Source organism: Mus caroli, chromosome 16, assembly GCF_900094665.2.
Source record: "Mus caroli chromosome 16, CAROLI_EIJ_v1.1, whole genome shotgun sequence".
Classification (NCBI taxonomy): Eukaryota; Metazoa; Chordata; class Mammalia; order Rodentia; family Muridae; genus Mus; species Mus caroli.
In genome coordinates this window covers 91,426,112-91,452,229 of record NC_034585.1, presented here as the reverse complement: position 1 = coordinate 91,452,229, position 26,118 = coordinate 91,426,112, and the positions used below count along the sequence as shown (strand labels likewise).

Sequence of the window (26,118 nt, the reverse complement as noted above, 5' to 3'; positions counted from 1 at the left end):
AAAAAAAAAAAATTAAAAATTATGATGAGTGAATGATTACACAAAAAGATGGTTTTTCCTCCCTTGTCTACGTCATGCTTTGATGTATTCTCTTATTTTTCTACCCGGCCAAATTCACATCAAGTCACAAGTCATAACAAACCATCCCTCTGTCTCTCTCTCTCTCCTCTCTCTGTGTCTGTCTCTCTATCTCTCTCTGTCTGTCTTTCTCTCTGTCTCTCTTTCTCTGTCCATCTCTCTGTCTCTCTATCTCTTTCTGTTCTCTCTCTGTGTCTGTCTCTCTGTCTCTCTCTACCTGTCTCTCTCTCTCTTTCTATCTCTGTCCCTCTCTCTCTATCTGTCTCTGTCTCACTCTCTGTCTTGCTCTGTCTGTCTTACTCTCTGTCTTGCTCTGTCTGTCTCTGTCACTGTCTCTCTCTCTCTCTCTCTCTGTGTGTGTGTGTGTGTGTGCATGTGTGTGCAAGTGGAGACCCCAATTTGATGTTGAGTGAATTCCTCAAAAGCTTTCCCCAGGAGCTCTCTACTTTAATTAATCTATTTATTTATTTATTTATTTAATTTTTGAGACAAGATCTCTCAATGAATCAGGATTGTGCCATTTTTGCTAGTCTGACTGGCCAATAAGCTCTAAGGATCCTCCTGCTCTGTTTCCCAGCGCTAGGGTTACAAAGGCATTGCCACCATGCTGGGCTTGTAGGTGGATGCAGGGAATCTAAATCTGTCCTTATTCATGTACAGCAAATACTGTACCTACTGAGCCATCTCCCGGGTAAATTTTATCTTATTCTGTCTCCGTATGTGAGAGAAAACATAATGCCCATCTCTCCGTTACTTTACTATACTTGTATTAATTTAACTAATTGTTATAGTAATTCTCTGAGAATGTCACACAATGTATCATCATCATACTCACTCCTGACTTATCTCTCATTCCTCCCAGATTCACCCAGTATCTGGGCACTTTGTTTTTTCATTTCATTTTATTTGTAGTTCATTTTCACACCCCATATTCTATTTCTCACCCCTCCCCATCCACCCTCTGGCTGTTCCACTTCCCACACCTCCTCCCCACCCAACCCTGTCTCCACATGGATGCCCCCACCCCCCACCCCACCTGACCTCTAAACTGTCTGGGGCCTCCAGTCTCTTGAGTGTTAGGTGCATCATCTCTGAATGAACACAGACCCAGCAGTCCTCTACTGTATGTGTGTTGGAGGCCTCACATCAGCTGGTGTATGCTGTCTGTTTAGTGGTCCAGTGTTGGAAAGATCTCTGGGGTCCAGATTAATTAAGACTGCTGGTCCTCCTACAGGATCACCCTTCTTCTTTCAGCATTCCCTAATTCAACAACAGGGGCCAGCTGCTTCTGTCCTTTGGTTGGGTGCAAATAACTGCATCTGACTCTTTCAGCTGCATGTTGGGTCTTTTGGAGGGCACTTTTAACACAACGATCTCCAGCCTTACCCATTTCCTGAAGAGATTGCCCACAGGAAACGTGTCCTTCCAGTGTAGCCTCAGGGAACATTGCCTGTTTACTTGTCTTTAAACACTAATCTACCCGACCTAGTCCTTCTCTGTCCTTCCTTGTCATTGTCCCCACCGAGTAGAGGTGGCTCTTACACAGCCCACCATGTGGAGGAACACGCCCCAGACCCAGGAGAAAACGTCCCACTATCCTCTCCCTCACCCCGGCATCCAGACCAACACTCTGTCCTGGAGTCTCTGTTTTCAAAACATATCTTAATTTAAGCCCATGAAATTTCCATAATTTTCTCCAACCAGACACATCCTCTGTGTCTCATCCCAACTATCTAATCCTCAGACACCAGACAAGGCCCCCTCCCTCCTGGGGAAGCACTCTCCTCTGTCCAGGCTCATTTCTTTGTCCTTCTGTGCAGTTCCCTGTTCCTTTTCTCTCCTTTGTCTTCTAGCTGCTATTCTTGCCTCTAACTGAAACATTTCTTCCTAGACATGAGTGGCCCTGTAGTGACTGACAAGTGTCCCCTCATCATATAAACCAACGAGTACTATTCCAGTTATTTGAGTTTCATCGGTTGTTATTGTTAATCCTTAAATAATCCCTTTTAAAAAAAAAGTCTAATGTCATTTTATTTTCTGAAGGATTTATTCTGGAAAAAAAATCACAAGAAATCTAACTAGAGTAAAGATTAATGGCAGACTCTAAGATCTGCACAGGCAAAGCTCTGATCATTAACAAACTAAACAGGGTAATTAGGTGCACAGTTGAATGCAGTGTGCGGGCTTAAATTAGCAGTGTGTAATTGAGCCTCATTTAACTGTGGGAGAAGTACACTGAGCAAGTCTTAGTTACAGGAGGAAAATGTCTTTGTGAGATTGCTCTCAGAGTGTTTAACATGCATATGCTAGATGACTCTGGACTAGAAGCCAGGGTAGGGTTTGAGCTGGTTCCACATGCTCCCCTCCGCCAACTACATAGGGTGCACCATTACTACTGGTCCAGTGATTTCTCTGTGCAGCTTAGCCTATGCTGTGCCTGGGCTGCCTCAATGCCACCCTTCCGCCCTTCCTTGACATCACACTTTACAACCTTCTGGTGAGGGGAGGTCACTGCCTAAACCAGAATGCCTTATTTCCTGATTTTTTTTTTTTTTTTTTTGGTGGGGGGAGACCTCAGATTTGTTCTTCCTGAATACCCAGTCATTTAATACAAGGTAAACAGGAAAGGACAGGAACAGGAGGGAAAGGAGAAGCTGCTGTCACAGGCCAACAGTGATGCAGTTAGGTGCAAAGTCAGGCAGGAGGGAAGCAGCCACAGCTGAGGGGGGATAAGGAGGTGGGAACATGGCCGCTTAGGTGTTTACAAAGCAGGGATGACAAAGATGGAAGAAATGTTGAAAGTGTTTCTCTCTGCTACATCCATGCCTACCAGTGGGCTAGCCTGGAAAACAAGAGAAATTAGGCCACCTTTGACACATCTGTGCCACCCTAGCCTTCCTGATCCTCCTGTGTCTCCAAGTTACCAGGGCTTTGTAATGCATGTGCTGTGAGCCACACCCACTGACTCCTCTTGGAGCAGGCTGCCCCAGTGTCTGTGATAGCAAGGAGTCGGGGCATAAGAAAGAGAATGCAATCTGCTCCTCCCCCAACTCACTTCAGTATCTGCTACTTCTGTACCTCTGTTCATTTGCATATGTAAATTTATATTTATATGTGCACATATATAGTACATTGATTTATGTATCATATAGATTACCTTGAAGATCTTTCCAGAACTTTGGCAATTCTACCTTACTATCCTTTTTAACCACTATAAGTATGAGCTTACTAATGAACTCAATACCCCTAAATTTCATTCTACTTTCTGAAGTGTCAGAAAGAGTATATTGAGCCACATTTTTTGTTTGTTTGTTTTGTTTTTCGAGACAAGGTTTCGCTGTATAGCCCTGGCTGTCCTGGAACTCACTTTGTAGACCAGGTTGGCCTCCAACTCAGAAATCCGCCTGCCTCTGCCTCCCAGAGTGCTGGGATTAAAGGTGTGCACCACCACGCCCAGCTTGAGCCACATTTTTATATAGCTAAATCTATGAATTTACTTAGGACAGAGCCTTTGGAGAGGACCCACTGGTTTGAAGTATAGGGAGTACTTACAACTAAAAATAACCACACAAGTGGTTCCCCAGGAATGTTTCGGCAGTTTATATGCCATAAGGCATGTTTATTTCCCTCTACCCCCCACCAAGATTACGTATTCTCAAATATCTTTAGAATTTTCTAGTCCCCTGGATGGAAATAGCATGCTTTAATTGGCATCAATGCAGTTGACTTCTAACTGGGCTTTGTCCAGAAATGGAGGAAGATGAATCGCTTTCTTTGTATTTTCAGAAAATTGACACTTTCACAATATCAAATCATCTGTTCTTAGAACATGTGGCATCTTTCCATTTAGCCTAGTCTTTGATTTTGTCCTGGGGAATAGTTGAGAGTGTCTTTTAAGTGTACATTGTACATTGATAGCTGTTGCAAGCAGGATATTTAATGTTTTGGCTAATGGAGGATCTTGCATAGTTAGATTGTTACACAGCCCAGATTTTCCCTCACTTCATGCAACAGTGCTCCCAGGGACATAGCATCACCCTGGTGTGACCCTGGTGTGACCCTGGAGTGACCCTGGTGTGATCCTGGTGTGACCCTGGTGTGACCCTGGTGTGACTCTGGAAAGCCAGACCATAAGCACCATGGACACCCCGGGCTATGCAGTACAAAAGCACAGGGCTGAGGTTACAGTGGCCAGTGTGGCTTTCCAAAGTCCTCCCCTTTGGTGCCTCCTGTCACTGCCCTGGGCTCTTTGTCTCCTGCCTCTTCCTCTCACTCCCCTCACAGGAGTCTTTGAAACAGGCTGTTTCTCCACACGTAGATCAGCTCCTGAGCAGGGTACTTCAGTCAGCCATGTTGTCAGGATTCCCATTGGTCCTCAGTTATTTCTGTGCCTGAACTTTCACATCGTATCACGGAACATCAGGCCCTCTCACCCATGGGATTCATCCTGAGGTAATCCACTACAATGACCTTGTTTCCAAATAACGTCAAAGTCAGAGAACTTAAAAATATGTTAGACAGAGAATGTTTTAGCTGTACCTTCATACCAACCATCTTAAGCCACCACCCCTCCTTCAGCTCTCTCAGATAAAAGCTGCCAATGCAGTTCTTCAAGGGGCCATTGTCCCCAGGCTGTTCTCTGGGGTCCCATCTGCAGCTCCTGCTGGTGGCTCTAACACAGAGAATGGAGGGCATAGCAGAGCCCTGCCAGGAGTCTAATTCCTCTCTGACCTACATCTGAACTAAGAGAAATGGAGAGCTTGAAAGTCACCCTATTTCCCCTTCTAATTTCGTTAATGCTATTTGAGCTTTCCAGTTTCTGAAATGTTATATATTCATTTCCAGGATCATCGCATAACACTCTAGACTGAGAACTTAGATTCTTACTCCAGTCTCCTGACTTTTCAACACTGCTGTGCAAGCCATCTTGAGGAACCATCATGCGGGGGTGCGGCTGTCAGTGCGAGGTGGCAGGCACAGCCTAGACAGGTTCTTTATGTGGCGTTACCAGGCGACATCTGATTAGCAGAGCCATCTGCTCTTTTAATTATTATTGGCTCAGTTCAGACAGAAGTAGCAAGGGATAAAGAAAGCAAACTGAGGAAATAGTTTGGAGTAAAAAAGAAAAAAATCAAGCATGATTTTCAAATCTTTTTTGAACATTCTGCAGTCTCTATTGAAGACCTAACCCAGCTGCACAGCAAAAACTTGAGTGTCTAATGAAAGAATAATTAGCATCAAAATCCTAAAATGTGTTTGCTTTCAGGTAATAGAGTGAGATTATTCCAGGAGAGGGGCAAAGCACTTTTCATGGTCTGTACATAAGGAAATAATCACGTTGGAATCTAAAATGATATATCTTAGCTTTTTCTCTTTTTACCATACATGTATATGTGTATGTGGAATATGTGTGCCTATTTGCATGTAGTGGGCACACACTTATGCTGGTGTATGTGTATGTGTGCACATATGTGTGGAGCCTCCAGGTTGATGCCAATGGTCTTCTTGATCACTGTACACTGTGTGTTTTGTTTGTTTTGTTTTGTTTTGCTTTGTTGTTTTGTTTTGTGAGACAAGATCTCTCACTGAACCTGATGCTTGTGGATTCTGGCTACTGAAGCTAGCAAGCCTGCCCTGGGATTCCCTATCTCTGCCTTCTGAGTACTAGAATAACAGGCGGCTACCACATCTGCTTGGTGTGGGTTCTGGGGATCCAAACTTTAGTCCTCATGCTTTTCTGGCAAGCTCTTCACTACTGAGCTGTTCCCTCATTTAAGAAAGCATTCTGAATATGAATATGATGACAGACTTCCTCACATGAGTATCAATTTAACAAGTACTCTTGGAGGATATAATCATGAGTCATTGTGAGTAATGGAGATGAGAGGTTGAACAGTATGCAATGTTGTCTTGTTGTTCTGCATGGAGGAGAGGGACATCGAGCCAATATCATATTCGTGAACAACATACATTCCCATCAAGCTATGATAAAGCTCAGCCTGGGTAAAATGAGGCCCTGGGTATAGAGAATGTGGGCAACACTGCTAAAAACTTAAATCTAGGAGCTGAGACTTGAAATGTACTAAAAGAGGTATCAAGAGAGAGAATGGGACTCAAAGATTCTGAGAGGGTTCAAGCCTGATAGGGGAGAAAGGAATAGAGGCGAGTCTACAGAGTTGTGACCACAGTATGAATCTTAATAGGCAGCATATATGACCTGGTGTGGTGGGACTATGTCCTGACACCTAGGGATGGCCTAGTGTGGTGGGATTCCATAACAACATCTAAGAGATGTCTATATTGTGTCTTTATGACTGCATCAGTCTTGAATGCTGAGTGAAAAATGAGCTGGAGATGCAGGTCTGACACTGAGTTTCCTTAGACATGCATCATACAGTGTAGAGCAGGCATGCATGCAGACAGATCAATGGCTAGTCTGCAAGTAGGAAGAGAGAGCCCTGCTATTGGCTATATGATGAGGGCTGCATAATGTCTAACTTTCAGGACTCCTTGATGTATGTCACATGTTTGGATACTAAGCATCATAGGCCGGACAGCTGAAGCAACATGACAGTGACATCAAAGAAAGTTCCCGCATTCCCACCATGATCCCACTGTGCAGTTGCAAAGACTTCTGAAAACAGATGCTGGGATAAAATTCTACAGAATAAATGTCTTAAGCCACAGTGACATAATACTTATGTTACAGTTTTGGATGCAGATATCCAAGGTGTCTGATAAATCATTTCTTGTTTAACATCCCTTTCTAGCTTTCAGGTAACTGCTCCCTTGACATGTCTTCTCAGCACACAGAGAGGATGATATTACTTTACCTCCTCTTTACACGAGGCACCAGCCCCATTATATGGCCTTACTCACATTATTAATTAATTCCCCCAAGTCCCCACCTCTGAGTACTCTCACACAGTGTATTAGAGCATCCTTGCATGTCTTTTGGACAGATAATCATTTGGTGTTTAACTGAAATCTGTGTGACTCTCATGCTCCACATTCTGTCACAGGATGTATAAAGATGCTCTTGGATATATTATTTCTTTCCATACCTCAGTGAACACAGCTAGGTCCTGTAACACTGCCTCAAATGTTTGGCATACATTTTACCATGATGACACCAAGTGACAGAAATATATGCATGTACATATGCAAGTACATGTATACATACATGTGTGTATACATGTACACATACATATACATATACATGTACATCTGTGATGCTGCAGATCAAATCCAGGACCTCATGTATACTAAGCCAGCACTTTGGTGAGCTCTACCCATGGTCGAATGTCAGAAATGTGGTATAAACCTCTTCCATGTCACTTCCGTGCTTAGACTTTTCTAAGTGAGGTTGTCTCTTGTGATTAAAAACATAACTTAAAAATGAGGTCCTGGGAGCACCCATGTGCAGCTGCCCTACTGAGTGAGATGCCTTCTGTAGTCACCCACCACCTCTGGCTCTTACACCCCTTCAGCTCCTTCTTTTACAATGGTCCATGAATCTTTGGGCTGGGGGTGGTACTATTTACATTTCCTTTAGGGCTAAGCATTCTGTGGTCTCTTATTCTCTGCATCTTGGCCAGTTGTGGTCTCTGTGTTAATCACCACCTACTGAAAACAGAATTTTCTCAGGTGATTGTTGAGAAATGTATTAGTCTGAGGGAATAATGTTGAGTCATTGGGAGTCGGCTTAATATTCTGTCCATTTAGCAGTGCAGTCATAGCAGATTCATCCTAGGACCTATGATCCATCTGGCTATATGTTCTCGGCCCTCATAAGATATCAGGTATATGGGTTTTATCTTGTGGAGTTGGGCCTAAATCTAACCACAAAGTGGTTGGTTACTCTGATGTTGTTCATGCCACTAGTACACCAGTGGGCATGTCTTGCAAGGACAATTTCATTGTGGATAAAACTTAAAACTCTCTAAGAGCTAATAAGAGTGAAAGTTTAAAAACACATTAAATCAATGATATTTTTTAAAATGAGCCCTACCTTGTTTGTGTCAATGTTCCAATGATTATATGTACATGTTGATCAATTCCTATCAGAACAGAATTGTCATGCTCTTTGTCATCATATCTATGTTTGATTATTTTTATTAATATTTTAGTTGGCAAGTCATAATTACATGTATTTATGAGGCATAATATTTTGTGTTTATATATGTACAAATGGTACCACAAATACACAGCTTTCTTTATGATGAGCTTTTTGAAGGTGATTCTCTCATAGTTACATTGGGATATACAATACTTCGTTACCAATGCTCTGACCTGGAATTTAGAGCTGTGTCTGTCTTCCTGACATCTGTGCAGTCATCTAACTGTCAATGGTAGAACAAAGTGGGTATTTCCAATCTCCTGTCTTTCTTAGAGGAACAGACCAAAGTTTAGAGAGCTAACTAAGCATCTTGAATGACATCGCACAGCAGGAAAGTGGGAAGATAGCTTATTAGAGTTTGTTTCCATTAGCTTCTGGAAGACAGTGTGTTTCCATCAGATTATGAAACCTGGGTTTTCTCTGTGATCCTAAGAGATCTCTCAAAGTAGGAAAGTGTTGAATTAAATTTTAATGGTTAAATCCCAGTGGTGGGTTTGCTACCAGCCTTAGTGCTTAACATTCCCAAATGAAAGACACACACACAGCCTTTATATTTTGATATGCCTTAAACAGCACAATAGCTGGACCACTCCCTAACCTCCACACAGTTAATCCACCTCCTGCCAATAATCCTGCTAATAATCCAAAATTGTCACTTATGAATTCTATACCTTGGCTGCCCCGGACCCAGAGGGCTGCCCAACTGGGCCATACTCTCCTGGCTCCTTCATATGCAGGATATGCCTCCCTGACCTTCATTCTTCTCAGGCATGGTGGCTCTGCTCTCCTTCTCCTCCTCCTACTCTTCCTCCTCCTCCTCCCCCCTCCTCCTCCTCCCCCCCTCCTCCTTTTCTCCTTGCATACCAGATTTCCCTCCTTCCTCCTCTCTCTCAGTTCCAAACCTAGAAATCCTAAAAGTCCAGCCTCTGTCTGCCCTGCCCAGCCATTGAAGGCAGGCATCTTTATTTACCAATCAGAACCACCTGGGGGCAAGGTACCTCAGTGTCTTATGTCTGGACACTCAGGTAAGCACTTTGGGGGACCCAAATTAACATTATAATACAAGCAGCATTAGGCTAAACCCACAACAGGAAAGCTTGGTCTACTTCAAACCATTTAAAAGGGCTTTCGGGATTATGTGTAAGAGTCTATAGCCAGACTAGACAAGACTACTCGACAAATTAGCCAACTAGAGAACAAGTGAATTAATAAACATCTCACTGGATGTAGTTAAACCTTTATGTTAGACTGGTGCAAGGAATAAATACAGGTTTGGGGATTAAATTCCAACTTCTTTCCTCTCTTCCTTCATGTTTTAGTTCTAAGACTCAAAGTTGTTTATGACAGAAGCCCCTTGGTGATAGGGCTGAGTCTTATGCCAGGTTTGCACTCCTGGAGCTCAGAGACTTGCAAGCTCCTGGGCCCTGGTTACCTGCTCCCTCACACTTACCACAGGAGCATTGATAATCAGCTCAACGCACGGCAGCTTTTTGAAGCTCAGCTGTTAAACCTGAGGGTTTCTACTACCCATACCACATCAAAACAGAGCTTTTAAGCATCTCCTGTTTTAATCCCAGCCTTTGATGGAACGGGACTGAACCATGGCTGAGCTTCAGGAGGCACTGTCCTGTGGGCTTTCTACCCCTCAGTTCCACACAGGGAGGCATGTAGCTGCAGTGCTCCCATCCTGAGAGGACCTACTGTGACACTACTGTGTAAATGTCCATTTTCTGAGATAGTGTCTCTAGATCAAAATACCCCACCAACCCATTTGGTGCACCCGGGCAGGCCAACTGGACTCAGACTTTGTCACAGATTTATTTTACTGGCCCTACAATGATGCTCACATTAACTGACTGCAGGGTGACTCAACTCCCCTCCCCTACATCCCCCCTGCTTCCAGTCTGTTTAGAGTTCTAACTGTACACTTGTTCCTTTACACTGGACATTAAACACATCACAGCCACAAGTATGAAAACAGGGATAGTAGTAACCCAGGCAAAAGTCTAGTGACAGAGGAGCAGAGAGCAGGAAAGTGATGGAGATCAAGTGTAGGAGCTTAAGCATCTAAGAGCTCAGGAGCTGCTTAGTATCTGTTGAGAAGCTAGGGATACTCCTTACACATCCCATGATACCAGAGTTGTGCAGCCTAGTCATCACTGATGTTCACAGTGACAACCTCAACGTTAAAAGTAACTTACCGCTATTACCCAGGTGACTGATTTGCTGAGTGTCTAACATGCCAAAGACTATAAACTATAGCTGAGAAATATTTCTATTTAAAACTCTATAGTCTCTCCCTTTAACCTACACCAAAAATAGTAATGTTACCTGTTAAATTTGCCTTTGGGCAATTGTTACCAGGTTGTTCTCGACAGTCAAGGTATGTGTGTGTGGTGAGGGTGTCATATTTCATTGCCTTTAATAATCTACATTTAAGAATTTGTCTATGTTAAAAGGGTCTATAACCCATGTAAGAATATGAACAAACCATCTAATTCTATGTGACTCAGGAACATCTCATGTAAAGCATCAGGCAGGGTGCAGCTGAAAACCAGGTAACCATGAAGGGTCCTTGACACAATGGAGGTCCCATCATATGGCTTTACTTAGTTCTCATTGTACCCCAAAGGGTTCCATACACCTTGGCATTGAGATGACCCAGGGGGCATGGCTTCCATAACCTATGATGGATAAAGAAGAAATGTTCTTCCTTGCAACATTTCGTTAGCATGTTGGTCCTTTTCAAGATGGGAATCAGAGACAAAGAACAGGTCATCAAAGACCAGATTGGTCAGCTCCTTCTCCGTCCTCTGAACTTCTCAGTAAGTCTCACAGTAATAGAAGATTCCGCTTCTTCTGAATTGATGTCTTACGAGTCTTCTTCATGTGCCAAGATAGCAGATTAGAGGCAGCATGCCGAGGACTATTGCGGTACTTTCATGGAGCCTGCTTGAGGTTTAATTAAGCCATGGAGGCTTCTCTATAGTTTAACACTGTTAGCTTTTTGCTGGGGCAGTCTTTCAGCTATCTAAACTTATCCTATATCTCCTCCTGTGGTGGTTCTCACTGCCTGCTTCCAGCTCTGACCATCTCCCTTCTGCAACACAGTCTCCCTGTCTCCTGTTTCTCTGCCTATATCTCTGCTTCCCTGGAAGTCCCACCCCTGTATTTCCTGTCCCAGTCCAGCTCTTTATTATACTGAAAAGACACATTCCAGTTTGAACAACAGCACTAAGGATGATGCTAATCCATCTCTTAGGGCTGCCTTTAGGCACTGGGAACTACTGGACCTTTACCACAGCAGCATCCTGCTTTCAATTATCATGATTTCAGAGAATCGTCTTTTGGGCAAGTGGGGAAAGGCAAACATTCACATATAGAGAACTGGTGATGGGCCATAGAAATGACAATACCAAAGTCCTGCCAGTATTTAGCTCTCAGTGGGCAAAGCAATCAGGAATGGAAAATGTAGGGACACACCTCCAGATACAGTGTAAGGGAAAGCCACCCAACACAGGACCAGGGCAGGGTTGGCACTGCCATCATGGGTTTGCTCCTACCCTGCTAAAGAGCCATCACAGATGGCCAACTACTTACATCTTCCCAGTGGATGGCTTGTCAATTCTCAAATAAATGCCCCATGCTCAAAAGATGACAGCATCTGTATATGTTTCCTTCTTGTCCTTCCATGTGTCACTGTACTTCAAAGAAGGAATTATTGTAATGTTATATAACCATGTAAAATACATTGAAAAAGAAAACATATTTTTGTTCCACACAGTATATATTGATAAGAAATACTTGCAGAACAATGACACATGACAGGCAGTAAACGATTTCTCATTGCTTCCTTTTGAAGAGCAGATAAAGAAAAAAAATATCTAGACTATATAGAACTTGGAGGAATTTTTGTAGCTTTCTATCATTAAGCATATTTTCATACTTTAAAACAAATAAGTTGATAGATGCTGCTTTTAATAGTGTTAAACTCTGTGCTAAGACAGGGCTTGTCTTTATTGACCTTTTCTCAGTCCATTATTTTGAATTTCTTTTATCTTATATAAGAATGTATGATTTTTAAAAAGAATTTATCAATGCAAATGTCCTGTGACTAACAAATGGTCCTTGCAAGACAGGAATTATGAGGCAATAATGCCTGCAGCAGAAACATTTGAGACCCTAAGTCAGTGAAGCTGGACACTGGAGATCCTTCTGTCTATAAAGTACTCATCTTAGGAGCATTAGCCACTTAATTTGATTCCCCTAAACTCAGATCAAAACCTGAAATGGTGGCATGTGCTTACAATCACAACACTGTGGAGTTGGAGACATGTAGACTCTTAGATCTTGCTGGCCAGACATCCTATCTGAATCAGTGAGCTCCAAGTTAATAAGAGACAATGTCTCAAAAAGTAAGTAAATAAACAACCATTGTTTTAGCTTGCTTTCTCGGGTTATAGACACCGTGACCAAAAGCAACTTAGTAAAGAAAGCATTTATTTCAGCCAACTTTCAGTCTATGGAGGGAAGTCAGGGTGGAAACTCAAGGCAGGAACCTGGAGCAGAAACATGAAGGAATGCTACCCACTGGCTCATTCCTATGTTCTTCATCTGCCCTTCTGAAACAGTCTAGGCCCACCTGCCAAGGGATGTTATCACCCTCAGTGGGCTGAGCCCAAAGAAACTAGTTCTAGTATCAGTAAACAAGTACTCTAGCAATAGGATAGATAAGCTTGATAGAAGGAGTGAGAGCAGCAGAAAAACAGCCCCGTTTTCTTCTCTCATGTCCTTTCATCTGGTTAGAAGGTGCTGCAGATATTTAGAGTAGGTCTTCCCACTTCAGATAATCTGATATGGTAAATCCCAAGTGACTTGCATTTGATGGATTCCAGATCCAGTTGAGTTGACAACCAGGATCACCCTAAGGAATGATAATACTATCTGGCCTTCAGACACATGTGAACTCACCTGTACAGCCATAATATGAACATGTATAGACATGAAGATGCATGTACACCTGCCACACACATGAATGTGCATAGATGCATACACTTGCACATACAAAAACATGCTTGTGTGTGCACGTGTAGAGAGAGACCTCTGATGATTCCACAATAGTAAACCACAGAAGCTTTGAACTAAACTCTGAAAAACAGAAATAGAAGATGATATTTTTGCATTCTAGCCTTTTTCCAGATACAAGTCACATTTTCTCTCAGGTGGAATAAGGCCTCATATGGAAATATTTCTCAGGCAATTCCAACGGTGACAAAAGTGGCTGAGCCACCTTCCAGCAGATGGCCAGGACTCATGACAAGGGCATATTCTATACCTTTACTTGTTTCATTATCAAATTATAATTGAACTGTGTGACATGTTTAGAGATTTATAAATTTGTACTATAAATTTAGAAATTCATATTTTCAAAAGGAAGGCAATCTCATCCTTCTGAAGTACTAGTATTTGATATTACTGTCTGTCTGTGCACCCAGAATCACACAGGTGAGAATGAGATCACACCCAAGGATGTGGAGTTGGGGATCTAACACCGAATTCTCCTCACTAGATGAAAACAGTAGCTGTCTGTATTTTAGATTCATTATTTCAAACTAACCAAAAAAGACCCAGATATCCACAAACATAGAATACACAAAAACTTGAACTTCGACCTAGAATGATAAATGTTGTCTATATTCTGTGAGGGAGTAAGACTTCCCTGGAAAGTGTGTGATATATGTTAATGTTTTATTGTTTGTTATTTAAATTTTTTATGTTTTGTTGACATATTTCAAATTGATGCAAAAAGTGCATGCTCCTTTGTGAAGAATTTGCAACAGAAAAGTTATTTCCCTTAACTTCTGCATCCTAAAAGAAGATGCATAGTCCCAGAAAATCTGCTAAATTAGGCATATAGCAATTACATCTCAATTTTATTACTGTAAAAGAAATAAATATCTGACATGAGTATGAATTTATAAGATGATATGTTTATTGTGTATTTAATAAAAGAAAATATCCCAGGTTACACTAATAGAAAAGCTGAAACAGATTTGGTCCTTAAATAAATACATAACAGCTTGTACCCATCGTGAGAAGATTCCCTAAGTACATAGGATAATTCTTCTCAGAGGGCTTTGTTGATGTGGAACAGTTGTTTTTATTTTACTTTTATTTTTTTTTTCTATTGGTTTTTTGAGAATATCAGACAATGTGTTTTGAGACCCCCAAGTCACCCTTCCTCCAAATCCTCCCAGATCCAACCCCTTCTCTGACCATCAAACTTGGTGTTCTCTTATATTTTTTACCCATTAAATCCAATGTGTACTGCCCATATTTTCTTAGATGTATTGTTAGTGGTTCTCAAACTTCCCAAGGCTGTGACCCTTTAACATGATTCCTTAAGTCGGGGTGACCTCCAGCCATAATATTTATTTTGTTGCTACTTTATAACTATAATTTTGCTACTGCTATGAATCATAATGTAAATATCTGATATGTAGGATATCTGATTTATAACCTGCAAAGAGGTCTCCATCCACAAGTTAAGAACCATTGCCCTAGAAAGTGGTTAACATACAAAGGGCTCTCCTCTTAGACGAAATTGATTTTCCCTCTCACAGCAGCTATCAATCAATGGCACCTCAGTTAGGAGTGAAACTCGTGCCTACTCCCCCTCTCTATCCTGGAATTTGGTTACAACTGCCCTACAACTGCCCTGCTATATCCAGGGTTGGTCTTTCCTTGTGGATATCTATTGCCTCTGGCTCTTACAAGATATCTGCCAGCTCTTCTACAAGATCCCTGAGCCTTGGGCGAGGGATTGAGGAATGTGTGTTTGATTCTCTGCACCTTGACTGGGTGTGTGTCTCTGTGCTAACAATGTTGACTGCATAAGAAGCTTTTCCAGAGTGAACTTTCAACAGTAAAAAAATATGCACTGCATGCTTTCTCCCAGTGCACATGGTCAGCTCATTTTCCACTTTTAATCTGTTTGGGACTTCTGAGTTTCCTGAGTCCTGTAAGTTTCATGAGCTTCCTGAGTCCTGTAAGTTTCATGAGTTTCCTGAGTCCTTTAAGTTTCATGAGCTTCCTGAGTTCCTTAATTTAACATTAAATTGTTAGAGGTCCAATTCTAGCCTGTTCTCACAAAGCCATTGCTTTTATCTATTTCAGGATCTAGATTTCTCATCACATCCACGGGAGCCTTGTATATTAAAGATGTACAGAACGAAGATGGGCTGTACAACTACCGCTGCATCACGCGGCACAGATACACAGGGGAGACGAGACAAAGCAACAGCGCGAGACTGTTCGTGTCAGGTGAGAGCACGGTCTCAGGGCCACATCCCTCCTGTGCCTCCCCTCTGTTAGTTCTTGATGTCATATCCCAAACTGAAGAATTTAGGACCAAGCAGAAACCTTCTGCTTTTGTATCAACATATTCATAGATCATGAGCATCTTTTAAGTCAACATTCCTGTAGCAATATAAACACAAATACCATGTCATTTTACAGTTTGGAAAACTGTACATTCTTTTGACTGAAATGATTGCTAGTTTTGAAAGGCATATTCCATGGCCTTGTTCCACATATTTGGATGTTTTTCCATTGAGGTGCACAACCAGCCCAGACTGTTTCCAGTCATAAGAGCCCTGCTAGAACCAGGCTGTCTAGAGAAGTATTCTTTTCAGATCAGCCACCTAGGCACTCAGAAGCCACTTTGGACATGGTCTAGGGCTGTGCCCCGCAAGACTGAAATCCCCCTGAAACTTAAGCCAGGGTGAGCCTTGCCTCTGTGATATGTATAAACTACAATGGCCTATGACAGTGGTTTGTGTTTTGAACGGTGAGTTGATTAAACATGTAGCAACCAAAAGTAATAGAATAAACATTAAGAGGTAAGTAGAGAGAAGCAAAATACAGGAATACAGTATCAAATCAGAAACTCACAACACCCAGCAGGCATGACTAGGGTAGCCCAATAGAGAGTACAGACAGAGAAAATAAATATTAAATCAGGGCCACATAATCATCTACTAGAAATACAGTAGATAAGTCCCCTTGTGTCAGTCAGTTCTCACTACTAATTGAGAGAGTCCTGGGCATAACAAGATGTCTGCTCTAACAAGACTCCCAGGTGAAAGAGCAAATAATTACAGATAGAGGTGACATTACCAAATTGGATGCTTACAACATGTAGCGAAGTCTACTGGGGATGTTGACATCATCTGGAATTGTCGTTGAGCTTTCTCTCCATAACTGAGCTTCCCATGGGTGAATTCCTGGCTTCTCATTCCCATGGCGGTCACTTTTATGTTACAGGATAAACAGCAGTGACCTGAGTTGGAAGCAGTTTGCCTTCTAGCTGTTCCAAGTGATGAGATGATTTAATGACCTTTCCTATTTGCTGTTTTGTACTCGCCCCATTACAGAACCAGGTTGACTCAGGACAGTGAAACCTGGGGAATTTTTGAAATACATATGCTAGAATCTAAAACATGAGAGACCTGTTGGCTCCAGAGTGCACTTTCAACAAACAAAAATATGTACTGCAAGCTCTCTCCCAGTGCTCATGGTCAACTCATTTTCTACTTTTAATCTGAGCTTCCTGAGTCCTATATGTTTCATGAGCTTCCTGAGCCCTGTAAGTTTCATGAGCTTCCCCAATCTTAGAAGCCTCCCTCCTCCCTCCTGAAGGAAAACTTTCAATTCTAAGGTAACTGCTATTCAAACAGAGGAGCGCTCTCTCTTCTTTGCTGTTCACCTTTCTGTCTCTAGGCCCAAACATTGTGGTTGCTTTTCCGAGACTTTGACGGCAAACTATTTTGATATTATTTTCTTGATACTAGTTGTAAGAATTAAGTTTAGAAGTGGTTATAAAAATGAAAATTTAAATCAACCTGAAGGAATTTCAAAAGCAAACTGAAGGGAGGTTCCTCAAGGCACAAACACAGCATGACCAGGGTGGGAGAGATTGTGTAGTACATGATTTGAGTGGGATTTATAGATAGGAATGGGGAAGGTAGCAAGGTTTCCATAAGGGGAATAAGTAAGCTGTTTCTTAAGATGGGCTATTTTTGAGACTGTAGGAGGAAGGCTAGGTCTATTGTCTATTTTTATAATTGCTGAGGGTTTGGGGTTGAGTTCAGCTGCTTTTATTTTGCCACCTCTGGGAACTGTATAAATACCTGACTTCCTGGAACTCTGAGCCCAGGCTGGGCCTTGGTGTTAGGAGAGGAAATAATTTTCTTTTACCAGCCTAAGTGAGATAGAATTTAACTGCAGTTTTGATTTATGTTTCCCCGTTGGCTACCGATATATACCTGTTGTCTCTTGTTATTTCTTTTTTAGACAAATATCTGATCACTTTTAAATAGATTATTAGTTGTATTTTTAAAATGTTTTAAGTGTTTTTGATTTGGGTTTGTTTTCCTGGGTTCCTTGTGTATACTTGTCATGGATCCTTTGTTAGACAGATAGTTGGCAAGCATTTCCTTCCAGTTAGAGAGTATGGAGAACAAAACTCTTTTTCTACTGTGAGAATGTAAATGAGAAGAACCACAAAGAGCAACATGGGAGGTCTTTACAGAGCTAAGATCAGATCTGCTGTGTGATCCATCTCACCCATGTTGTATGTACAGACCCAAAGGAAATGACACTGGTATGACATAGCCTAGCATAACCATTTTGATTCCAGAACTATCTATACTAGCTTATATATGAAATCAATTTAGGCTATTAACAGATAAAAACAACAAGGAAAATGCGCATTACCTAGTACAGGGGTCTTGAGCCATGAAGAGAAATGAGATCCCATTATTTGCAGGTCCCATGGGCAGAAATGGGGGCTAGGATGTTAAGTTACACAAGCCAGGCAGAGAAAGACAAGACCCTCATGTTCCCATCCATATGTGATCCTTAACAAAACCAACCCGAACATATACTAGTGATCAGTAGATGATTGTAAAGTGGTGGGAAAGGGCTTGAATTTGATTAGTACCAACTGTTTGTGTGTATTGAAATATTATACCAGATCCCCAAAGTATATACAGTTAATACCTGCTAACCAAAAGTAAATAAGTATAGAACGTTTAAAAACAAATAAAGACATAGTATACTAAACCCCTTTATCTTGTGTACTGGATTTTGTTAATTTAACAGCTCTTTGTCATTGTTGAGAGGAGATATGTGATATTTTCCCCCTCCTTCTAAGCTGAGCTGATGACTCTGTCAAAGCATACTGGCTCCAGATATTTCCACAAAGCAAGAATCACAAAGCCAGAGCTCTGACCAGGGTTCAGCCTTTTATACGTTATGAGCAGGATAGAGTTGTCTGTCCTAGTTTAAAGATCAGTGGCAACAGTAGACAAGAGGTTCAGGATTAATGTGTAAAGCCCACACGTGGTTCTCAGTGACCATACATAACTCCCCATTCTTGGCCTTTGACAGTTTCATTTTTCTTCCACAGACCCAGCAAACTCAGCCCCATCCATCCTGGACGGGTTTGACCACCGCAAAGCCATGGCAGGGCAGCGCGTGGAGCTGCCTTGCAAAGCACTTGGGCACCCCGAGCCAGACTACCGCTGGCTGAAGGACAACATGCCCCTGGAACTTTCTGGAAGGTTCCAAAAGACAGTGACTGGGCTGCTCATTGAGAACAGCCGCCCCTCAGACTCAGGCAGCTATGTGTGTGAAGTATCCAACCGATATGGCACTGCCAAGGTGATAGGCCGCCTGTACGTGAAACGTAAGTTGGATGGTAACTGGAAAAAATAGCACTGGCCACATGGATGGTGTCCTGAAGAAGCTAATTTCCATCGCTCCCCACAGTATTCTTCTGACCTCACAGCATCTGACCTATATCCTCCATTCCCTGCTGGAAAATTGCCCACATGGTTACACAGCCTGGGTTTGCCTTGAGGTTTTCATGAGGGCACCGTATTAATGCCTTTCCAAGATAGTATCACCCAGCTGTCATTCCTAATGACCAAATTCTGAAAGCAAACAATAGAGAGGATGGTGTTGGTAGCTCAGTGATAGAAGCCAGAAAAAAATAGTTGATCTTCGTCTCTTTTTAGAAATTAGTTTAAATTTCTCAAGAGGACCACTATTAACAGAAACATAGGTTTAAATTATGCAGACACTAAGCTTGGGCCAGGTTCTTCCTTCCTCCCTCCCTCCCTCCCTCCCTCCCTTCCTTCCTTCCTTCCTTCCTTCCTTCCTTCCTTCCTTCACTCACTCACTCATTCATTCATTCATCATTCTTTTTTTTTAACATTTATTTATTTATTTTGTGTGTGCTGGGGGAGTACTTACATGTCATAGCTCATTTGTGGATGTCAGAAGACAACCTGTAAGAACTGGTCCTCTGTTTTCATCCTGTAGATCCCAGAGCTCAAACTTGGGTGGTGAAGCTCTACAGCAAGTGGCTTCAGATGATGAGCCAATTTATTGACCCTGTTCTGTTTTGTAGAGAATTTTCTTTTCATCTTTCCCAAGGTTTCTTTTTATTCCACCCTGGCCACAGACTTGAGGGATGTGCAGAGGACTCTGATGACCTACTGGGAACTAGTAGGGTGCACTCTGACCTAGTCAAACACCTTCAAATTTACTAATATAGGAGCTATAGCAGAATAAATTGGCCAACATCACCCCAGGAGGGTGCAACAAAGTCACAGCCAGAGAAGATGTTCCTTCCTTGACAAAACTTACAATTACCTTTAAATGTATTTTTGAACTGGAGAAATTGAGCTAAGCAGGACAAACATCAAGTTTCTCACCCTTAAGGTAGAGGCACTGTGTTAGCATGGTTTTTTCAACTCATAGCCTGTGTATGGAATGGCTGCTTCAGTGTCAACCATAGGTAGCTCTGCCTTCACAGTACCTTAGGCGAGTGAGTTTAAATCAAGGACTTGAATGATTGTCTGGAACCATCAGTGCTTTCAGAGTCCATGAGGTCAGGCTAAGGCTGTCTAGCAATGGAAGAGTATTCCCTCACAGCTTGTTGAAGAGCTATGTCTTCTCTTGGTTAAACCATTTGATATCAGATGGCCACCAGAACTGTGACAAAAGACTCCAAGTGCTCTTTTGTTAATATAGTTCTCTGGGTCCTTGTTCTGCACTGAAGTAACTTTATTTCTTAGGCATGTACTGGGCATCTCAGTGAAACTGTGGTCATATGTCCCATATACTGATGAATTTAAACTCCTTCAATTCTTTAGATACTCCTCCTGTGTCAGAGTACAAATGACCTTGCTTACATTGCTCCTCCATGTGTAGTCATCCTCTAATCTCAAGTCTCTAAAACTTCCCATTTTTCCTCCTCCAGCATAAAACATCATCTAAAGACAGGCTCCCTCCTGTCTTCAGCTCTGACTCCCAGTGTTGTCTTGCTTCCACTCTCTCTAAAGACATTTCCCGCTAGCTGCATTTTGAACAGTATCTGGGGGAAAGATACAGGTTCCGACTGTGTTGCTTTTATAGCTGCAATCCTCTGCCAGAGAAGTCCTTTGGGCTTCTCATCAATTCCTTCTTCGTTTGGAAGGTTCATTCAGTCTGTGGAAGATCACATCTTCCAAGCTGACTCTGCTCTTAATAGAAAGTGTCCTATTGGGTTCCGGGTCCATAGGCATGCCTGGCCTCTTTTAGGTGACAGATAAGTTTAGATATGAGCTTTATGCAAAGTGCTCAGCTGACATCTCAGCCCTATGGCGTACAAAGCCAGAATAGTGTCACCACAAACTCTTCTTCCCCAATACCACTTCTTGTTAGGAACACCTTCTCCTCTTACTCCTGTAGGCAAGTTTTAAGTTTTGAGTTCTCATTAAGCCATTCTTTCATTGTCCCAGCCAGGCCATGTCCTGGACACTGGATCTTCCCTGCTGTCATCTATACCTCTATAAGGCTGACTCGTCTCACAATGCCTCCTTGATGACTACCTTCTTCCACCCCCGTGTTCAACACCATGTGACCCATCAGTTCTCCTGAAGACATTTAGTTGTGCCATCTACTTAGTCAGTAGTCTCCAATTATTTTTTGTTTGTTTGTATAGCATCGGGGTTTGAACCCAGGCTTTTTTTCAGTCAGCTATATTCCCAATCTTGCTGTTAAATCTTGCTTTTTGAGACAGGGTTTTACTAAATTGCTCAGGCTAGCCTTGAACTTGTGGCCCTCTTTCTACAACCTCTTGATTGTCTGTGACTGCAGGCATGCTTTAGTTGGTTTTATTAAATTTTGTGGGGCTGGGACAGTAGCTCAGCAGTTATAAGCACTAGCAAGTATTCTAAAGGACTTAGGTTTAATTCTCAGCACACATGGCAGCTCATATCTATAACTCTAGTTTTGGGGAATTCAGTGTCCTCTTCTGGCCTCCACTGGCACTAGGCATGCATGTGGTGCACTGACATCCTCATACACACGACAAATTATTTCAAAATATTGAAGCCACCTTTATATGAAGTTGTTTCAAATTGCCTTTGCTGTTTGCCTCCATCTTTTATACTTCTAGGAGTTTCTGTTGCATCCAAACCAAATCTGACACTGGTATATCTGTGCTCCATACTCTAACCCCTGCCATCCCTACTCTCTGGAACCTTCTTTCTGCTCTCTGGTCTCAGTTCTAGTCATTCTTTATATCTGAGGATTTCCTGATCCTTGCTACATATCTGTTATGACACTTTGCCTGGCCCTAACAATCTTCTAGTTCTTGATTAATCCAGAAACTTTGAGAACAGAAGAATTTGTACTCTGGGAAGCTGAGACATCAGGAACAAGGCAGATGGAGCTTGTTGGCTCTATTCACATGTCTAGTGAATAGACACATCAACTCCTTGAGTAACTCTTTCTTTTCCTGGCAATATAAATGACAACAAAATCTCCACAGAAACCCATGTGGAGACTTCTCAAGCAATGAATGGGGACTATATAGTTGTTTGCGGGGGGGGGCATGCTAATTATAGCACAGACTATATATATATATATATATATATATATATATATATATATANTATATATAGATAGATATAGATATATCTTTGTCTCACCTGTGACTGTAAACCTTGATACATGGTAAATTCTCTGTAGAGTTTCCTCCCTTGAGTTAGGTTTGTGGAATTGGAAATGGGAATTTCAAAGACTGGAGTTCCATTCTGGCTCCAGTGAGCAAACATTACATTAAAGGGAAACTTTATTTATCATCACACATCTGAACCCAGTCTTCTTCTTGGTAACCAGGGTTCTTGGCCCAAACATAGTAATTGACTAAGGCTAGGCCATCAATGCTCCCCTAGGACAAGGCCATAACAGGGTTTTTTGTTTGTTTGTTTGTTTGTTTTCTATACTCATGTTCCTGTTACTAACTAGCATATTGCATTTCTTAGTATCTCTAGATCAAAACTATCACTTGTACTCTGAGGAAGAAGTGTGACCAACATTGTGCTATTTGATATAGAGATAGAAAGAGGCCCAGAGAAAACAGCAAGGAAAATGTTTCCAAACAAAGTGGTACCCCAAATAACACTGATGTGCTAGCCCCAAAACAACTGCTATGGGACCCCCAAACAACACTGATGTGGAACCCTCATGAAGAGTCCTGACAGTTATACTTCGGCCTCAGCAAAAGTCCAGGATGTTATTTCAACAGTGTCAATACCTTGTGGTGTTTTACTTTTTCTCTCTCTCTCTTATTTAACTCCCCAGAGCCACTGAAAGCCACCATCAGTCCCAGAAAGGTTAAAAGCAGCGTGGGCAGCCAGGTCTCCTTATCCTGCAGTGTGACAGGAAATGAAGACCAGGAACTCTCCTGGTATCGAAATGGTGAAATCCTCAACCCTGGAAAAAACGTGAGGATCACAGGACTCAACCACGCAAATCTTATAATGGATCACATGGTCAAGAGTGATGGGGGTGCCTACCAGTGCTTTGTGCGCAAGGACAAGCTATCTGCTCAAGACTATGTCCAAGTGGTCCTTGAAGGTTAGTGGGCAACATTGGAGGCTGCACCCCAAACAGAATCCAGTGGAACATGGGATGGGGAGAGAGCCATGCAGAGACACTCACGGGAGAAGGCAGGCCACTTCCTGTCTCTCCATCTAGTGACTCTAACCTCCCGAGATCAGGCAAAGGAGAGGTGGTGTTCTCATGAGAGAGGGTGGAACAGTGTTACCTGAGAAGTATGGCCTGGAATCATATGAATGCTTCCTGGTCATATTTAAAGTTACTTGCCAAAAGGTCAGTCCTTGAACGGAGAGCCTTGGGTTCTATTGCTAATTCATTATTCTCTAGATGTGCAGATGCAGCAATGCCTTGTTTGGGAGCTGTGAGATACATAAGTAGGATATTTGTTTGGGGTCTACCTGATAGATACATTGTGGGATCGTCAGTGGCATCTCTAGCCTTAGTCCACTTGATACCAACAGTTACACCTCCAAGTTGTGACTACATACACATGCATTCATACAACACCACACACACACACACACACACACACACACACACACACACATGAAATGTCTCCAGATGATATGGGCAAATACTCTCTGAGCTGGGAGGCATGGACAGAATTATCTTACACCTGAAAAAAAAAAGTCAATTTCAATAGAATATTTATTTGGATAAAAATATGACTTCTGGTTGGTGCCATTATCTGTAGCCTGGTCAACATGTCCCCAGACTGAGGTGTGTGAAATACCTGAGGAATTGCCTTGGGGTAAAATAACATGATCTGTTTGTTTTTTTTAAATTGGTTACTGAGTACTTCCAAGTTCATCCATCATCCAGGGAATGGAGCTGTGACAGGTGACATTTAAGTAAGGCATATATTTATCACCAGATAATTGAAATTGCTCCTGTCTGTGTATTTGTGTGTCTTGATGGGAATTATATCATTAACTATCATTTAAAATCCATCCATTATCAATGGGTGAAAGTGATGAAATTATTTTTCTATAGCCCAAGGTTAGAATAAGTGAAACCCATTAATACATGTACTATTAAATCTGCCCAATGCTAAGAGAATAGTTGTGTGATGGAACCTTTAACCCCAGCTAGACAGTGAGAGTCTTTAAACAGAGTAGAAATGACCTAGAGGTGCAGTCCTTGTGTTAAATGCCTGACACCACTTCACACATAATAATTAAGAGATTAAGAGCAGAAGTAATCAATTTGCATGGAGCTGGTTCTGGTAGTCAGGATGCATCCTGGTCCTCCCAGAGTCATTTTAGCTTCTCTCTAAAGAAAGAGGAAAGATTACCTGTCTAGGACCTGTTACCTGGGCAACTGTCTCAAGTAACTAAGAAAACCTAAAGAGCATATTGATCATCCACATTGATGTCAAAAGGGCTCTGTTATCAGAATGACAGCTGGGTAGATTGCAAAGACACTTGGATCTCACTGGGTGAGTGACACCTACCTTCATCTCCACAAAGCGAGTCACTGGAATATAAAGAGATGTGTGTGGGTGCTGAGTTCCCACCCAGCATAGTCTCATATCAGTTTCTGTTCAGAAGAAGATTCACTTTATTTTTCTTTCTTCAGAAAGGTGACAGTGCTAATGTCACAAAAGAGAGAATATGTGTCTAGTACCTGATGCATAGCTACGCATGGCCACACCCTCTCAGGTAGTCCCCATAGTTCCTGCTATAAGAACTGGATTAAGATAAAATTATAATAATCTCAGCCTACAGTGGACTCCCCATGAATGTGGATGGATGGAAAAATCTGATAGCCTTCTCCAGGAGGCTGAATTCCCTAGAACCTTGTAATGGCAGGCTCAAAGTTAAAGTAGAATAAATGGGAAACAGAAAATGAAAATGAGGAATAAGAGGTTCATGTTCTAGGAGTGAAGAACATCCCCTGTCAGGCAAGCTTGCAATCACAGGAGGTTGGTGATGTTTAGGATGGACAAACTCAATGTAGAGAACTGAGAAAACCTCAGAACAAACAGAATGGTTGATGGACACTTGGAGGAAGGGACAGGGAGCTAGAAACTTCCCTCTGAGGACACCTCCAAGGCCAGGTGGTGCTGAAACTAGAAGAAAAGCAAAGTGCCAGAGCCTACAGAGCTGAGGGGCTGGGTACATGCACATTGAGGAGCTGGGTGGAATACACAAAGGAAAGATACCAGGAGAGAGTCCCCAAGTCTTCATATAAATCACTTTGGAAAGCTTGGTGGACATATAGACTGTTATGTGGATAGAAACTAGTTGTATAGCTTAAAATACTAGAAATATAATTTTAAAAACACACACACAAATTGACAAACAAAATAAAGCAAACACAGACCACCGACAAAGACTTGGAGGAGACCCATGTCAGGTTCAACAGTCAAGGAATTATTCCATTTATTGAAATATGTTTAATGATTTAAAGGAAAATGTGGCTATAAAGAATGAACATGTAAGAAAACCCAACACGGGGGAAGCTGAGACAGGGGAATCATGAGTTTGTAGCTACCATGACGGCATACATTATCTTTAAAAAAAAATGTTGTGTAGAGTGAGTTTAAAGTTGACATGGAACAGCTGACAGAGTGGGAAGTTGATTTACAGTGTAAATGCAAGAGGCTAAAGAAATAAAAACTATTCAAGCTTGGAAAGAGAACAAAGCTGGAGGGTTCCTCCCAGTAGTTTTGAGGCCTCACTGTGAAGCTACATGGACCAAGGTAAATACACTACTCAAGGAAGCATGGTAGGTATGATATCGAGATGTGTCCACATATGCATAGCCAGTAGAATTTCACATGGATACAGGATAGTCAATAGGTAAAGGAAACATTTTCAATAACTACCAATTGTCATATGAATAAGTGGTATATAAAAGGTATTAAGTGACTCAACCAACATTCAGAGCTGACATAAAAATTAATTTGATATAAATTTCAGATTTAAATAAATAATGTTAAGCCATTAACATCTTAAATT

The 26,118-nt window shown here is 41.9% G+C and overlaps 1 protein-coding gene across 2 annotated transcripts in view; it reads left to right on the top strand.

The window, feature by feature from the left end:
* The window catches only part of Dscam (DS cell adhesion molecule), a 577,624-nt gene that overhangs the window by 312,437 nt on the left and 239,069 nt on the right, over positions 1 to 26,118 (top strand). For both annotated transcript variants that reach the window (XM_021184771.2, XM_029470764.1), the window contains exons 4-6: positions 15,374 to 15,520; positions 18,669 to 18,947; positions 22,898 to 23,173. In XM_021184771.2, the coding sequence (XP_021040430.1) occupies positions 15,374 to 15,520; positions 18,669 to 18,947; positions 22,898 to 23,173 (702 nt within the window). The remainder of the gene's footprint in view (positions 1 to 15,373; positions 15,521 to 18,668; positions 18,948 to 22,897; positions 23,174 to 26,118) is intronic.